The sequence below is a fragment of the Bactrocera neohumeralis genome, chromosome 4 (assembly GCF_024586455.1).
Source record: "Bactrocera neohumeralis isolate Rockhampton chromosome 4, APGP_CSIRO_Bneo_wtdbg2-racon-allhic-juicebox.fasta_v2, whole genome shotgun sequence".
Classification (NCBI taxonomy): domain Eukaryota; kingdom Metazoa; phylum Arthropoda; class Insecta; order Diptera; family Tephritidae; genus Bactrocera; species Bactrocera neohumeralis.
In genome coordinates, this window is record NC_065921.1 from 11,986,804 (window position 1) to 12,004,868 (window position 18,065).

The window sequence follows — 18,065 nt, forward strand, 5'->3', positions numbered from 1 at the left end:
TTCTCTAGCGTGATTAGCTCTTTAGGTTAGGTTAAGTTAGGTTAGATGGCTGATTCCTCTACATAGCGAGTGCATATTAGCAACGGTTTAGCTTCCTATATCTATCACAAATCCTCTTAAGTGCTATATTTCTATTTCTGCTCTTTCACCTGGTTGTGGGGAAGCTTGAGATCCGATCTCAATTGGACAAAAACGGGACAATCGAAGAGGAAGTGGAAACTTATCTCTTTACTTTTCTTAATGTTTGAAAAACTTTATAACAAACGGCAATACTTACTGCTATTTCTACCTATCAAACTTAGAAGAAAACCTCTTTTTCTATATCCTTCTCGATTGTTCTTCTTCTTACTCGGCGTATACCACAAACATAAGATTTTTTGTTAGATAATGTCATGTCACTGAACAGCAGCTCATTAGACTTAGGGAGGAATATCCTTATTTTATTGGAAGTCAATAGCTTGTGTCGTATCAAAAACTCACCTTTTTAAAGATCAAGCAATTAACTCTCAAAGACTGTAGTGAAGAATGCTTCTATAAATTATAACACTAAAAAATTTTATTTTTCAAGCTCATTAATTTCTATGCCAGTAAATGTTTACTGGGGTATGATTTTCTAGCTTGCTTTCTACAAATCTACAGCTACCCAGTTTTAATATGTTGACATCATTTCTCAGCCAGATATACTATATACACACTTATACTAGACCTGCATATACATATGTATACCAGTATGAAAGCAGTTGACACAACCGAGATGCGCTTGCAATTTAGGGCAGATCTGTGGTTTATAAAAATGCACACATACATAGACATGGAAAGTAAAGAAATATTCACGTATGTGTGGCAAGCATGTGACATTGCAGCGTGTCATGTGAAACGTTCTGACGTAGCCACATGGTCAGAGAACTTTATATGCATGTAGTATATATGTATATAGCTGTGCCTTTGTGCTCGTATGAGTGTGAGTGTGTGTGTGTGCCTGTCTGCGGCATACAGCGGAATTATTTATTTATACTTTTATAGCTATGCGTTGCTTATCGAATACCCACTGGTTACCAGGCTGCTGTTTAGTACGAGTTTATAAACTTGTAAAGGGTGTGCTGATTTGAGTAGCAACCGATTTTAAATTACAAACAGTTTGATAAAAAATACATTAGTGAACAAAAAATATATGTTTTTTATATAGGAAGTGGAAGTCAATAAATTTCATTTTCCTGAGAAGGGTATACTAAAATTGCCATGAAGTTTGTAACAACCAGAATGAAATATCGAAAACCCTATAACAAATGTCTACATATACATATATAAAAATGATCTGGAGAACTACCTGAGTCGATTTACTCCATCTGTCTTTGGATACCATATCGGTCCCCTATAGGATATAGCTGTCATTCTATATGTAAACAATCAAAATCAAGTTCTTTTATGGAAATTTTCATATTTGCTAAGAGTATTTTAACTTCCGTGCAACGTAAAATAAAGTTTTTTCTCGTTTTTATTAAAGCCAAGAAAAAAATTCAGCAATCTGCATATAACGGGTGATCGAAGTGGATTGAATAGCCTTCTTTTGACAGAAACGCGTGAATCGTTTCAAGCTGTCATAATATTAATTTTTCCAATATTATTTGGCATTTCACCTTTGATAGTCGCATACCTGAACAACGTTTACAAATCGCTCAACTTTATTACGAAAATTCACCTTCTGTAAAGAACTAGTTTCACGCGCTTCGCTCAACTTATGGTCAATATAATCGGGGTACTGAGCGTACTATTCGCAACACAATTACCCATTTTGAGACCCAGCATTCATTATTGGAAAATATTCAACCAATAGGCCGCGTCCAGCACGTAGAAGAAAATATAGCAACCGTAGCTGAGCGTGTACGCGAAGATCGAGCAAAGTCGATTTGGCGCCGTTCGCAGCAACTCGGACTGACGTATAGAACAACTTGGAGCATTTTACGTCGAGATATTAAATTGAAAGCCTACAAAATTCAGTTTGTGCAAGAACTGAAGCCGCTCGACCTTCCCAAGCGACATCGCTTCGCTCTATGGGCTCTTGAAAAGTTCCAAGAAGATCCGACGTTTTCAAGCCAAATTTTGTTCAGCGATGAGGCCCATTCTTGGCTCAATGAGTATGTATGTAAACAAGCAAAATTGTCGCATTCTGGACGAAGACCAACCTGAAGGGATTCAAGAGCTGCCATTTCGTACAAAAAAACGACGGTTTGATATGGTTTGTGGGCCGATGGAATCATCGGTCCATATTTCTTCAAAAATGATGCCGGTGAGAACGTAACCGGCAACGAAACCGCGCCTTGTTAACCGACAATTTGATGCCTGAAATTGAAGCTCGTGATCTCGGCGACATTTGGTTTCAATAAGACAGCGCCACTTCCCACACCATCGCATCAATCATCGAAAATTGGACTCAATATTTAAAAACATAAATGCCAAAGAATTTTCTTTCGAATGATAATAAACATTTCCCATTAATTTTGAAGGTTCTGTGTTTTTTCTTTAAAAAAATAGAGAACCTGGAAATGGATCACCCTTTATATATATGTTTATGTGTTCTTAGTATCAAATTTTAGGCAATAAAGGCTTAAATTTTAGTTGCTTACCGCTGTTTTGGTGTGCATATTTATAAGTTGTTTGTATTTTTTTTGTTGCAATCAGTTAGCTAAAAAGCTATTTTAAATTTTACATTTATTCCCAACATCGTTATTTATTGATTTGCACTTCCTTTATAAAAAACATATGTATATATGTATATTTTTATATATTTAGGCATGTTTATTTATATTCACATACATTTATACACCGTTAGCCACTCTAAAATACCAGAATTTTCACTAACCACATCTACAGGGATATGTAATCAATAACGGTAAAATGGCGCCGTTCAACTTAACGGCGGTGTGTTTTGTGTGCGATTGGGCTCAAAAACGCATACGAAATGAGTATTAGGTTCTCTCTCTTAGCAATTTCCACACTTACTCCGCGCTTCAGTGTGGCAGGTGGCACGTAGCTACCGCCAAAGCGTTGTGGCGCTTCTATCGCTTTTTCGTTATTTATAAATTCTTTTAAAATTACCCGAAAATCAATTCAATATTTCCGGCTGTGTGCTGTTAGCGCTCCATTCTCAATGGCGCAACATAATCATTTAAGCTTATGTTGCTCATAAATTTTTATTGACTCTCGGGTATTTGTAGCATTTGTAGCCACATATAGCCAGTAAGTATGTAATTTTAGGTATAATCGCCATATGCCACCGTTTGATTTACTAATCTATTGAACTGTATAAAACCCTTCATATTCACACATAACAGTTTGCTATATACATACGTACATATGTATATGTGTAGGTAAATCTATCGATTATGCTGTCATGTACCGTTTGTTGCTAAAATTACACCACATTGGCAGGACTTTGCTAAAAGCCAATATTCGGTGCTGGCAACTTGCTGTCAATTATGATTTTGTGTTTACAGTTATTTCTACTGAAAAAAGCATATATACGTATACACAAATAAACAGGACGTAGCGCCTTGCAGTAAAATAGTATTTTCGTGCTAAATATTTTTATCGAAAAAGGAGGTGAATAACCTTTAGTTTGAGATCAGTTAGAACATGTGTCGAATGACTATGTTCGAGAATAAATAATTTAATTTCTCACTTAGCTTTTTATAAAGATATATATATATATATATATATATATATAGAGCTTGAATCCACAATTTCATCTAATTTAGGCATGGAGCCACTTAATTTGTAAAACTGCAGTCTTATCCACTATTATTAAGATATCTCGCTCACCAAATGATAAGACCGATACAATGTGAAAGAGATGGGCGAAAAATATGGTTACTAATATAAGACGGTTAAAGGGCACTATAAAATAAGCCAATTTCATCCATATTAATATATTACTATAACTATAACTAGGCAGCCTATTGTGTGGGTATTTCGTGAGTTAAAACGTTTACCAAATTTTGTTTTCTATAAATAAATTGTGACATTCGCTGTGTGGCTTGTGACGCAATCCTGTTGAAACCACATATTGTCCAAATCCATATCATTCAATTCGGGCCAAAAATATTCGGTTATCATTGAGCGGTAGCGATTCCCATTCACAGGAACGAGAAGATGCGCTAGCGGCAGCAATATTCTCGACACTACGGGCACTTCTTTGTCTCACTGGCACGAGAACATTTTATAGTTTCCACTAGACGCTCAATTGTTGATCTGACAGGACGATTACGACGACCATAAAATGGATATAGCGCTCTTAAAGTTTAGGCCACTGACTCTGAAATTCTGCTCGTTGTTGGATCGCTTATCTTTGCATGATGAAGTGGCAAACCTTACTGAAGAGAAATGTCAAAAGAGCGGGAGAAAATAAGGCGTAATTTACTGTTACTATCGGCCTATTTTTATAGCGTCAGTATTGGGAATCCCGTTATATGTATGTATGATATAAGGAACTAAAAGGATGGATTTATAGTATTAAGATCATTTTGTCATGAGAAGCAATAGATTTTCCACGATGTTTATAATATGGAAAAGGAAATGTCAGATAACCTATAAAGTATGTATACCGAAGTGATCAATGTGGCTGCACCCTCAGTATTTGCACCCATCATTTTCTCACTTAAAAGCTGCTAATTCGTCAGAACGGCCGATATCGTACTACTATAGCTTATAACTGCCATAAAAACTGATGAAGCTAAGTTCTTGTAAAGAATCTTTTGTTTTTGGGTAGGGTTTCGTAGCTTCGGTGCAATCGCAGATAACGTTTTTTCCTTTTTTTTGGATCATAATATCCACCTGGGAATCCACAAAGTACCATATAGGAACACTATTTGTGAGGACTTTGGTTTCGATATATTTTAAATATACCTATTTATTGATGCCTGTCTTATCCATTCCAAGAAAAATAAATACAAAAGATATTATTATCATGTGTTCATATAGACAGTATAAACATGTCAGAGATTAATCTAATTCTTCATACGTTTGTAGCATTGGAAGGAAATTCTGCTCTTTTGTGCCTGTAGCGTCATTCCATTGGAAAAATTATCAATGGTTCAATTTTTTCCATGATAAAAATCGCTATACAAAGGTTTAGGGTCGCAAACAAATTCCAATTGACATAAGGAGATCAAGCTTACTCTTGTAGAACACCCAGAGGAGATCTAGTGACTGCAGCCCATAGCATACTAAAATTATGGAAGGAACACTTCTCCAGCCTGCTGAATGGCAGTGAAAGCATAACATAATTCGGCGAAGAGCTGATAAGGAGCCAGCATCAGTTTCTTTGAAGAAAATGGTCGGACGAAAGCATACCTGACGATTGGAATTTAAGTGTGCTCTGCGCAATCCCCAAGTTCCACAATCTGCGTAAATTACCGTGGGATAAGCCTTATCAACATAGCATATAAGGTTCTATCGAGCGCACTGTATGAAAGTTTAAAGCCCACCGTCAACAAACTGATTGGATCTTATCAGTGTGGCTTTAGACCTGGAAAATCAACAACCGAAGAGATATTCATCATGCGCTACGTCTGAATATGGTATCCCCGCAAAAATATACAGCTGTGTAAGCTGACGTTGAGCTTCATCATCGGGAGGGAGGGACCACTCCGAGCCGTTCGATAACAAACGAGGTTGCGGATAAGGCGACTTCTTCAATCAATAATTCGAGCAGCAGAGCTTAATCGACAATCTTACACAGGAGTGTACAACTGTTGGCGTACGCCGATACATAACAGCCACACAGTTAGTTCTGCTTTCTCCAGGTTAGACAAAGAAGCGAAGCAAATGGGTCTGGTAGTGAACGAGGGCAAGATAAAACATCGTCGCATTCGCGACTTGGCTTCACATCACTGTTTACAGTCCTAACTTCAAAAGCGTAGATAACTTCGTCTATCTTCGAACCAGAATTAACACCGACCTATCAGATAGTATAACGTGAGCTCTTCCACACCCAAGAAAGTTCAAAAATGCCACTCAACTAGCCATCGCTTGCAGTTGTGGCTATAAAATAAAGCAATTCTCTTGCAACGCAACGCATGAGTCCTCCGCCTAACCACATTATGTTGTTATTTACCGCATCAGTCAGTACGGCGTGAAACTGACAGGTGTGGGAATAAAAACAACCTCATCGCCATGGTCGCCTTAATTACTTTGCTTTAAACAAAAATTTTTACCTTATTTTTACTTTAATTATTGCAATGAAATTAAAAGCATAAAGCGGAAACGAAAAAAACAATAAAAGCACTAATAATGAGTTCACTGCAGTGCAGCCAGCCGCAAGCGCTTTGCCTCGTTGCGTTGTGGTTCAATGACCCAGAGGCCCAGCCAAAGCGGTCTGGAGCTGCAAAATTTGTTTAATATGTGCCTTTATGACTATAACTGTATATGCAAACATTTATGTTATCACATGTCTAAGCACATACATATTTATAAAGCGCTCGCGCTGTTGAAAATGCAACGGAACAAAAAAATAACTTCAAATGAACAAGGTGCTCACAAAGAAATTATATATGGCTTCGCTTTATATTTTTATTGCCGAAAGCTTTTACTTGTGCCGCCTTGCCCATACTAAACTCATTTACTCAAATTAAAGTTGAGTATTCCTGTGAATGTACCTGGGGATAGACTGAACAGTTGATTTAAGCTGTTGAAGGCACTAGGTGCGCAGTGTCTAATTGATGAAGCAAAAAAAAATTTTAGTTTGAAATTAAACAAAAAATCTATCTTTTTACTAGGTATAGGCTATACATGTAAAAATAGAATACTAAAATTTTTAATCGATTTCTCAAATAGCTTTCGAGTTACAGTCTTCTAAAGTGTAGCTGCTCAGTTCAATCAGCAGCAATAGTTTATTTTTAAACGCGTTTTTCTCAAAACTACATGTTGATAATGTCGTCTCAACAAATGAAGGACTTAGGGGAAGACAATCAAGCGGCACAAAAGGCGATCCCAGCTTATGAAATCAAATTGCTTTTAGTGAAGGTGTGTATAGGTAGAGGTCCCACGCTAAAATGGAGTTGCTCCGAACACAGGAGAGAGTGGGAAGATAACAGCACTGGCAGAAGACAGTAGGAATGCGCCACGTCTAGCTACTACTGAGAAAATATAACCTTACGAAGTTTAAAAATATGATCAACCTCCCCGAGACACATTCCGCCTCCTTGTCGCGTTCTATACAGAGCACTGTAGGCTCAGGAAGTACTTGTCCAACGTGAGCATATTCTCGTTCAGTTTAGCGACATGGATTCTAGATTTCCCAGAAAATTTGTAAAAGCAGGCTCAAGGCCCTAGCTTCCATCTACGTGTTCAGGGATCACATCATCTCAATCACCTTCAGCAATTTCCTGGAATAGTTCAGGACACAATTGACCATAGCTGGAACTGCAAAGCTTCAAATTTCTATCTATCTATCTATACAATGATCAACCAGTTTTTTGATCTGATCCAAAGTCAGATTTGGCAAGGCAAGGACAGCCAACAAGTTGGTTAAAATTACACGTTTTTTAGTTGCTTAAATTTTGACTTTAATGTAGAGATCCTTCTGTTTTCAAGCTACCAATATCCACAAATAGTGAACTAGTTCTGGATCAATTCGAGTGTCTTCCAATTGGACACATGGTGTGCTGAACAAATTTCGCTCAGCGAGCAAAAGTTGAAAGAGTTGAAGTAACAAATAAAAACATATGTAGTAAGTCAAACATTGGTCGTAAAAAGAATCCCAAAACCGAAAGCAAAGGGCTAGCCGACAAAGCAGATGCGACTCTGTTTGCGCGCCAATTATTTATTACTCTTTTTCAAGGTGCAAATGAAAATAAATGACCAACGGTGGACATGGCGCGGCATCAGAAAACATACAAGATTACAAATGAGTCGACATATGATGCTTCTATATTTTGCTACATTTTATGAAAAAACGAAGTTATGGTAGGTAGCATGTAAATAATACCTCTAAGTTTACTGATATACATACATATATACCTTTCAGTTTATACATTTTTGTTCGTTAGATCATAAAAAAACAGTAGTGTAGAAAATGTCTATAGACTAAAACTAATTCGAATTTCTTTTTCATAGTTTGCTCGTCTTGCCCTCTAATATGTTTAATGTACACAGCTTTCAAACCGTTCAAGCCAAAATAACTAAAGTCCCTCATGATAAATCCTTTAAAAAACCCTACAAAAATTGGTTGAATGAGGTAGAGATAAGAATTCGGATATTGTAACACATAATCATCCGCAATTTCGGTTGAATGGATAACATTACGGTAATTGTGACTTCAAATACGCACAAGGCTCGAAGTTCAATTGTCTATAAAACATTGGAAATCGAAAGGTCCGACCATGATGTAACCACAACTTCAAATGCCCGAGACCAAAAGATTGCAAAAAAAAACATTTTAAAATTATTTAAATAAAGATGAATACAAAACGTAGCAGAATATAAGGATGCCACTCAAGTTAACGCCAAAAAAGCACTAAATTTGAGGGTGACTTTATGCAACATTATGCGAAAAAAAGTTTAGGTCAAAGCACGGTGAGCAGGCGGAAACTGTAGCCAATACAGGATTGATGACGATCGTGCAGGTTTTGCTATGACTACTGTGATTGGCCGGAGATCGTCTACTATGAGCTGTTGCACTACGCCCTCTTACCCCCTCTTACTCTTAATTGAAACTTGTATTGCAATAATGGACCTTTTGAAGTAAGAAATCGTCCAGAAATGAACAGATTTGACCATGAGGACTAAACCTTTTCACATGCATCAAAAATGAAGACCAGAAATGACCAGAAACTCGGTGAGTTTGGTTGGAAAGTTTGTATGCATCCACATTATATTCCGAACCTGGCACCAAGTGACTACTTAACTGTTTTCGCCAATGGCAAATGATTGTACTGATGAAAAACTTACCACAAGGGAAGCTAATGAAAATCGACTGTCCCAATGGCAACGAGGGTTTTTATGAGAGTTGCATTATTAAATTTGTTTTACAGTGACAAAAAGTTAGCCAACGGAATGGTGCATATTTCACCCAAATCAAATTCCGGATTCTTCAATTCGGGATTAATAATGTGTTTTTTATTACTAGACATAATATTTTAAAAAATAAAGATGTGTTTCCACGTAGTTTTTCAAAAAGTTTTAATTTCAATGAGAAAATTAATTAAATTAATGTTTTCTTTTTTTTTTGCAATTAAAAAATAATGTACCTATAAAAAACATAAATTAATATAATTCTCTCGTACTTAATTATTTTTCATTAATTAATTTTTTATTCTCTTTGTGTACCAAAAGTAATGCAATCCTTATAATTATATTTTGTTTTTAATATTTAATCAGCAATAACATTTCTATAACCGCATCACCAAAAGTATATTATCATATTCATGCAACGCCCGTGAGTAAACCCTATCCTCCCATGTCACAATGATAGACAAAAAAGGCACAGGCATACGAGAATCTATCCATAATGTGGTTATAAACAAACAACGAGATACAATAAAAAACATCAACAATGACACGCTACTGTGAGCACTGCTCGTTTCACCTTTAATTATATATACTGAACTCAAACATGAAAAAATAACTACAAATAGGTAAACGTACATACAAATAAACATATCTACCGTTTGATGTTTACAAATAAATACATATTAGCAATTCTAATTTCATGTCCTTTGAGTACTTCCTGTCTCGCTGTGGCTATGGCTGCGTCGATTTCATGTGTAGCGAGCATTAGAAATCGTGCTAACCTTCACAACTGATCTGATTAGTAGCATGTATGTGCGATTTATTTGTATACACGGTTTTTTATTTCAAATTTATGATAAGCTTTAATTTTTGTTTATTTACATTATTTGCGAGCTCTCTTGTGTGTGCCTGTGAATGTGTGATTTCCCATTAGATATGGTAATATGTGTCATTCGTCTGGCAGGCAGTGCATGTGTCCTTGATTTCAAGCTCATATCTCACAATGAATGCTTGCATATATATTGTTATTGTGGAGGCGTACACGAATTATGGTGCTGACAGCAAAAAGGAAATATATTTGGAATATATTTTTAATGAATAGCCCTGTACTTGATTGCTCCGGCTAGTGGAAGTATTGCTAAGTACAAAAAAAGTTAAAAAAAAACAGACTTTCATTTTTTTGTCGTTTTTGAGTACACGACTACTTTTAGCCTGAAAGCTTGATATGAGTGCTGTTAAAGAGTCTCGGAGTCAATTAATGATAGACTCTTATTGCTATAGGTAGGAGTGCAGCCCTATCGGGCTCAATTAGCACTTGATGTGCTATACTCATATGAAAACTTAGTACTCCCTGCTGTCACGATCAATCGCTTTATAAATAGTTACTCCCGATGAATACATTTATGTTCGTTTATGTTATGAGTGTTGTATATAGGCATTATAAGTTATTATTATTTTGCTATCTGGTGGTGACACACGCAGGATGGTACTGACATATCGGGAAGACTGCAGAAAATGCCAAGAGCTGGGCACCAGGGAAGCAATGGAGCATCTTTTGTGCACTTGTTCCGCATTGACAAGACTACGCTGTAAGCATCTGGGTCCCCACAGTGAGGCCGTAGAGTCTGTTGAAATTCCGGTCAAGAGCAAGCACCCTCTTGGACTTATCAGGTAAACTCCATCTGGTATCGGATCAAACGGGTCTATGCGTAGCTTTGTGGCCTACCAGATTAACCTAACCTAGCTTAACCTAATGAGCTTGTTATATGCAGAACAGTCGTCGTGAAAATTAGGAAGAGAGAAATAGAGACAAAATTTACGAAATCACCGCTTCGACAATTTTTTCAAAAATGCTCTTTATGAGACGAATTATCTATTACTATCTATAAGTTCATATATACATATAATTACGGAGACGATGCCGTATTAGTTCGTGTAGCATTTCGATGTGAAAGATGCACCTAGTTCTAGTTGACCTATCGTTGAAAAAGTCGATGAAATTATGGAAAGGATTGACCAGGACCGTGACATAAGCAGCCATGACATCGCTAAGTGACTTAACATTCATCATTGAACCATTTAAAAAAGGCTGGCTACAAAAAGAAACTCGATGTTTGGGTACTACATGAATTTTCTGTGAAAAATTTAATGGACCATGTTAACATAAGCGATTCTTTGCTGAAACGAAATGAAATCGAACTATTTCTGAAGCGAATGCCAACAAACAGGGGACGAAAATTGGATCAAATACGACAACAATGTGCGAAAAAGATCATGGGCCAAGCGTGGTGAAGCTCAACAAATGGTCGCAAAGCCAGGATTGACGCCTCGAAGGGTTATGCTAAGTGTTTGGTGAGATTGGAAAGAAATCATCACTGTGAGCGGATCCAGCCTGTTCAAATGATTGATTCTACATTTTATTGTCAACAACTGATGAGACTGAAACAAGCAATCGAAAAAAATGGCCAGAACTGATTAACAGAAAGGGATTCGTCTACCATCAAGACAACGCTAGACCACACACATCTTTGACGACTCGGCAAAAACTGGGAGAGTTTGGCTGGGAAGTTTCGATGCATCCACCTATAGTCCTGACCTTGCACTATCGTACTATCATTTGTTTCGGTCAATGCAGAACTGCCTTAATGGAGTAAAGTTGGCTTCAAGAGAATAATGTCTCTAGCGCAAAAATTGTACAAATTTGGTTAATTAAAACTCACTATAAATATAAAAAAAATAAGTTGAAATTTGATTAGAAATACGAAAAGACTTTTCCGACTACCATATATTTTCTTTTTTAATTTTCGAACCCAAAAACATACACATATATCCACATTTCAAGAAACAAAAAATCCTGAACAAACGACAACATAACCTTTAACAGCCGGAACAACAAAAGTCTCTAGGTCATTTCAAAAGCAATCGAACAAAGCAGAAATTTTCTAAAGTTTGAAATCATTAGCCAAGAACCCTCGGGGAAGAATGCGCATAGAAAAAAATATATATTTTTGTTAAAAAAAAACTAAATATAAGTAAAATACAACAACAACACAGCCATAAAGGTGCCATTTGTTTAGATTATAGCCAGCAGGTTGCGAGCATTTGCTAAAATGTTGTTGTTGTGAAGTCAGCGGTCGAGCTGGCTGCCTAACTGTACTTGCAAATAAAAATTTGTTGGTTAACGGTCAGAGGGCAGAATCGCCGCTATTTGGTCTTGCACCGAATTACTGGTTGCCTATGGCTGGCGGCTATACAGCGGCATTGGCGCACCAACCTGTCCGGCTGGCCATAATCTATGCCAACAACCAGGAACCCCCGCCCCAAGCGAGACCACCAAATGACTCCCCTGATAATTTGCATTGGACACGCAGATATTAATTTCGCCTTTGCCCCCAACAGGACATTCGCTTTTATTTATATTTACAGTTATTTCGCCGCGGTTTGTGTGTGTTTGTGTACTTAAGCGAGTTTATGCAGTTTCATTTACGGTTCTGACTTTGGTTTCACTTCTATTTTGGTTTTAAATTATATTCTCCCGCTGGCAAAGGTACGCAAAAGCGTTGTTTACATAACATTTACATAAATACAACTAGATATACACATATACATATATAAATATGTAATATTTTAGGCATTATACTATATATAATACATATTAGGCTATATGTATTTAAACAATTTAGCTGCGGGCCCTGTTCTCTGTTGGGGCACCTTCTTTCGTAAACAAATTATGCTGTTTGCTTAACTCAGGTGTTTATATGTATATGATAAGGTGTTTGTATGTATAGGTGTGTGCGTTTTTATTCTGTTGGCGTTCTGCTTTGTAATTTGATTCATATTTCCGGCATTGCACAGCGGGCATTGAAATATTTTAATTACAACTTAAGTGGCATTACGCTCCGTCAATAACCATAAGCTGCCAAGCATAGCTTAGGTATTATTTCCGGGACTCTATGCAATGTCTTCCATTTAATATTAAATTTTAGCATTTGGTATAACATCTGACTCAAAACTGGCTTTGAAGTAGTCAATACTTAAAGCATACTATTCACTTCTGAAAACTGAGTTTCGGGTTTTAGAAGCTTTTATCTTTATGAAAGCTTTTCTGTAATGCACATTAAACTGTAAACTGAACTTTCACTTGCACAAACTTTACGGAGAGCTTTTGATGAAAAAAGCTTATGACTCATCGTAACTGACGGAATGACGCCTCATAGCTCTGACAGGAATAAACAAACAATTTTTTAGGCAAAATTTGTGAAATAAATGTTTCTACCGCCGGCACTGTGATACTAAATATCAACTTTACAATTGATCCACTTCTGTTTTCTTCTTCGAAAACAAATCGCTAATGTGTTTTTGAAATAAATCAAAGTCCCAAAACTAATTGCGGAATAATATCAAAAACAAACCTATAAATTTCCGAAAAATCTCCTTTGACGATCTTAAGTATATAACGGGTGATCCAAGTAGAGGAACTTTTTCAATATAATTTTTGTGTACATGTGTGTATTTTTTTGTATGTGTTGCAATATCATCGCCGAATTGATCAGTCAATTTATACTCTCTTCTAATGACTGGTACCAGCGGCTGCGCCGAACTATCGGTCGTTTCTGGCAAGTTCCGTTAAGGTTGACTTTTGTAGCTGTAGGTTATAGTTCGTAGCCTTTTTTTGTAGGACTTGCAATATCATCTCCGTACAGATCAATCGATGTATAACTCTTTCTTACATCTCCTTCTGCTGGTAACTCCATTAGACTCCCGCTATTCTGTGGGAAGTCAAAATACAGCTTTTCCAAGAACTGAAGCCGCTCGACCCACACAAGCGACATCGTTTTGCGCTATGGGCTCTTGAAAAGCTCTAAGAAGATCCGACGTTTTCGAGCCAAACTTTGTTAAGCGATGAGGCCCATTTCCGACTTAATAAGTATGTAAACAAGCAAAATTGCCGCATTTGGGACTAACAGCAACCTGAAGAGCTCCAGAAAATTTCATCAAGAAAAAGCAACGGTTTGGTAGGGTTGTGGGCCGTTAGAGACATCGGTCCATATTTCTTCAAAAATGATGCCAGTGAGAACGTAACAATGGTGATATAGCGCCATGACGACCGACTATTTGACGCCTAAAATTGAAGCTTTTGACCTCATTTGTTTTCAAAAAGACGCCGTCTCTTCCCACACATCACATCAATCAACGGATTTATTGAGAGAACAATTCAATGAGCAGATAATATGACGTTTTGGGCTGAATGGCCACGAAAACCATGTGATATCACACCGTTAGACTTTTTCCTGTGGGGATATGTAAAATCTAAATTCTAAGCGGACAATCCCGCTTCGATTCAGTCCTTGGAGCAAAACCTCACATATAGCGAAATGCTAAAACGAATCATCGAAAACTGGAGTTAATGGATGGACCATCTGAGACGTAGCCGCGGCCAACATTTGAAAGAGATAATCTGCAAAGAATAAATGCCAAGGAATGTTCTGATATTAAACATTCCCCATTAAATTTGAAGTTTCTGTGCTTTTTCTTAAAAGAAAAAAAATTTTCTTGTAAAATCACACTTTATTGTAAGAGTTCGATTTAAATAGATCACAAATATTACAATTTCACTAATTTAACTAACTAATTGTTACTATCAATTAACAATTACTTTCCATAAATATCAATAACGAAATTGTAGCCACGCCACCATTGGCTAGTGAAATGTAATTTCACGAAATTGAAGCCTGGACCACCACTCGTCAGCGTCGCATAGCCACCATTGCCATTTATATACTGATCCTTCACTTCGATGCTTGTAATAATCGCTGGATAAGGTATATTCTAGAGCAGGAAAGGATAAATTATTAAAATTCAATATACATTTTTTACTCTAACTAATGACTCTAGCACAACACACACCCGCTGTTCGAATGTATAGTCACCGGACTTCTTGCGCATAAATCCAGATTTAGAAAACACTACTTCGCGCACCAGATGACGATCGCCTGGCAGCCGTGTGCCCATGAAGAGGTTGTGGCTCGCCGTTTGATTGGCTGCGGCCACAAGTGCAAATAGCGCGATGAACACGAAAGTAAGCGCAAATTTCATTTTGTGAGTTATTTTGTTGGTGCTTAAGATTAGTTAGTAAGCAATAAATTTAGTAAGAAATGCAGTTGGCAGAACACTGCAAGTTGCTGCTGCGGTACTTAATTTTAAACTGATCGCAAATTTTAAAATTCGCTTAACTTCACTAGCATTGAACCAAATATATGGCAACAAACATGAAAACTTGCGTACGAACTTATGTTTATTCAGATAAGCTACTTCCAGATAGTTCTTATCTTGTATGCAAAGCACTTGTTCAAATAAATGTCATACATTACTGTAGTTAAGTATGTTACATGTGTACTTAAGTATATACTTTTATATATGAGCAGCGCTGGCATTCTGTGGATTAACTACTTAATTTTGCTCACTTATTTCCCTATAATAACTGTTGTGGCTCAACTGCAAATAGTCACACCACTGCTGTTTAAATACTTTTGTTTTATAACGGGAAGTAAAAACGAGCAAATACTTGTATACATATTTAGTGTTTATTACTGAAACTGACTCATTTTATTTGGGTTATATTACCCAATGATATCATTTTTATATGCGGAAATTTCTAAAAAGTATGCAGAATTTAATTCGTCTACGGCAGGGAAGCTTAACTAACTGGTTCCTTCGAAAATTACAAGCTACAGATCACAATACCAATCACTTTTCATACCGCAAGAATGTATGGAGAAAAGTTGCAAACATTTTTATTCCAGAAAAGCTAGGTGGTATCATACAAATGCAGCTGCAGTGAGCTGTCACGCTTCCACGCGCTGACAGCTTTCTATACGAACTTCGGTTGGGTTCGGTTAATCTGGTAGGCCAATAAGCCACGCATAAACCAGTTTTGTAATTTGCGATACCAGGTGGATGTCACTTGCTAAGTCTAAGAGAAGTAGTATCGTTTACGATGCCTGCGCTTGATGCGAGTTTTCAAAGCGACACGATTGATACCTCATCAATTATATCATAGTGCGGGGATGCTTAAAGCGTAATCTTGCTAATGCGGGACAAGAGCACACGAGATGCTTCATTTTTTCCCTGGAGTCCTGGTGCTCTAGACATTTCCTGCAATCTTCTCGCTCTGGTAGCCCCATCCTGAGGGCGTGTGTCGCCAGTGGTCAGTTGGTATTCCCATCATGTTCTTACGGTCTCTTTATCGACTGTTATTAGGAATTTTGAGTACTTCCGATCTACTGTTTTGCAGTTTTGTTTCACCGCGGTTTGATTTTCTTTGACATGTCAAAATCGTCGTCTAGACAATGCATGGGTTTCCCAGTGTTTATCACGTTTTCGGATGTTAGCCGTACATCACTCTTGGCAATTTCGTTTACTATTTCATTGCCTTCGATAACTTTGAGGCCTGACACACAGTAGAAGTGAACTTCAGGCAACAGTTTCCACTACTTTCCTAAGTCCCAATACACTTCTGACCGCTATGCGATACGAGGTTACTGCCTTGATTGCTGATTAGCTGTCTACATGTTGACTCTTGATTTGACTGCAGGTGCATTAGAGTCCAGCTCCGCGGCATTCGCAATAGAAAAGACCTCAGCTTTAAATATACTGCAGTGGTCCGCCAACTTAAAAGGTTGTCTTATGCCTAACTCTGGATAGTTTACTCCCCTACCCTATGTTTAGTGTTGCGCGTAGCTAACATACCTTTGCGCCTACCATTTTTCCTCCCCAGTTGAAAAGTAAGGTAATGTAGTCGGTGTCAACCGACCTCTCCATAAACCCTAGCAAGACCAAACTGGTTTCATTGTATAGGAAATACAAAATACCGGACGCCCATCTACAATCAATTGGAAGAACGCGTCTTCGTTCCCAGAAATAGTTAAGTACCTAGAGATCATCCTACACAGAAGGCTCTCGTATGGTGGAAGGCCTTTGAAAAGTCTACATTCGAGAATAATTTGACGAGTGTTCTATGGACTGCTCTCATCAGTATTTATGGTGCACTACGAACCATATCAATTATAGCGCTGAATGTCTTGCTGCAGATAGCACCCAAGTTGTATCGACACCAAAGCTGCCTTCAGATTCAGAGACTCTGAGTACATAGATCACATACTTTCGAGAGAGGTAAGGATTCGCTGCAAGGACTTGCTGAAGGAGAGGGTCGATGAGATTTTTTACGGATGGATCAAAGCTTGTGGGTAAGGTTGGTGGCGTAGTACATTGTCGGGAACTTTCCATCGACTACAGTTTTATGCTTCCTAAGGGAGATGGCTGCCATAAAGGTAACAGTGAATTTACTACTCCGGCGGTAAGCCTATTTTAGAGTAGTGACGCCACTCCGATGGTAACTCAGCCTTGAGTTCGCTGACTGTGCGCTCAAGACAAGTGAAAGAATATCTAAATTCTTTACCTCCCGGACAGCGTTATTTTATTAGACTGGTTAATTGCGAAATGAGAACTTTGTTGGCTTCTTACGGTTCACTACTAAACTGTTGGGTCTCAGACCAGCTCAGCAAGCGTTGGTCAACGACCATCAGGCCTTTCTGACTTAGGGTAAATAGTAAGCGGTCCAAGAAACTCTTTGCTCTCAGCTCCTCCAGTCCCTCCAGCTAATTAGGAGTTCTAACTGCACACTGTCCGATCGGGGATGCCAGCTGCATCAGCTGTTTGGAAGAAGATGAGATAGATTGATCCCAAGACTTGCTCTTCGAATGTCTCGCTTTTGATAGATCAAAGCAAAAACAACTTGAATTTCACTAAAACTGGGATATTTAAGAATCAGTTATAGTGCAACTCAAATCTTTCCTTAGCGCTATCAATTGAAACCACTCGATGCCTTACAAATTTCTACAATTGTGTATCAGATTCCAGTTTTTTTTAATATTCAGTAATTATTTATTAAAAAAATATATATTTTTTAATAGGAGCATAAATATTGGGTAGTCGAAAAAAGTCTTTTCGTATTTCTAATCAAACCTCAACTTATTTTTTTTTTTTTATACAATTAAAAA

The 18,065-nt window shown here is 37.5% G+C and overlaps 2 protein-coding genes across 2 annotated transcripts in view; both read right to left on the reverse strand.

The window, feature by feature from the left end:
* LOC126754955 (uncharacterized) overlaps positions 1–18,065 on the reverse strand; it is a 209,711-nt gene that overhangs the window by 95,628 nt on the left and 96,018 nt on the right. The window lies entirely within an intron of this gene.
* Positions 14,551–15,242, reverse strand: LOC126754956 (probable salivary secreted peptide). Its single transcript, XM_050467188.1, has 2 exons — positions 14,914–15,242; positions 14,551–14,835 (listed from the first exon to the last, which is right to left on the reverse strand). Exons 1-2 carry the CDS (start codon positions 15,100–15,102, stop codon positions 14,659–14,661), a joined length of 366 nt encoding a protein of 121 aa, XP_050323145.1. The 5' UTR covers positions 15,103–15,242; the 3' UTR covers positions 14,551–14,658.

What these genes read in the sequence shown, in the direction of transcription:
- LOC126754956 (XM_050467188.1), bottom strand. Translation starts at nt 15,102, where the DNA reads ATGAAATTTGCGCTTACTTTCGTGTTCATCGCGCTATTTGCACTTGTG. An exon ending in ACTATACATTCGAACAGCGG is followed by an intron (nt 14,836 to 14,913) that starts GTGTGTGTTGTG and finishes TTCCTGCTCTAG; the next exon opens with AATATACCTTATCCAGCGAT.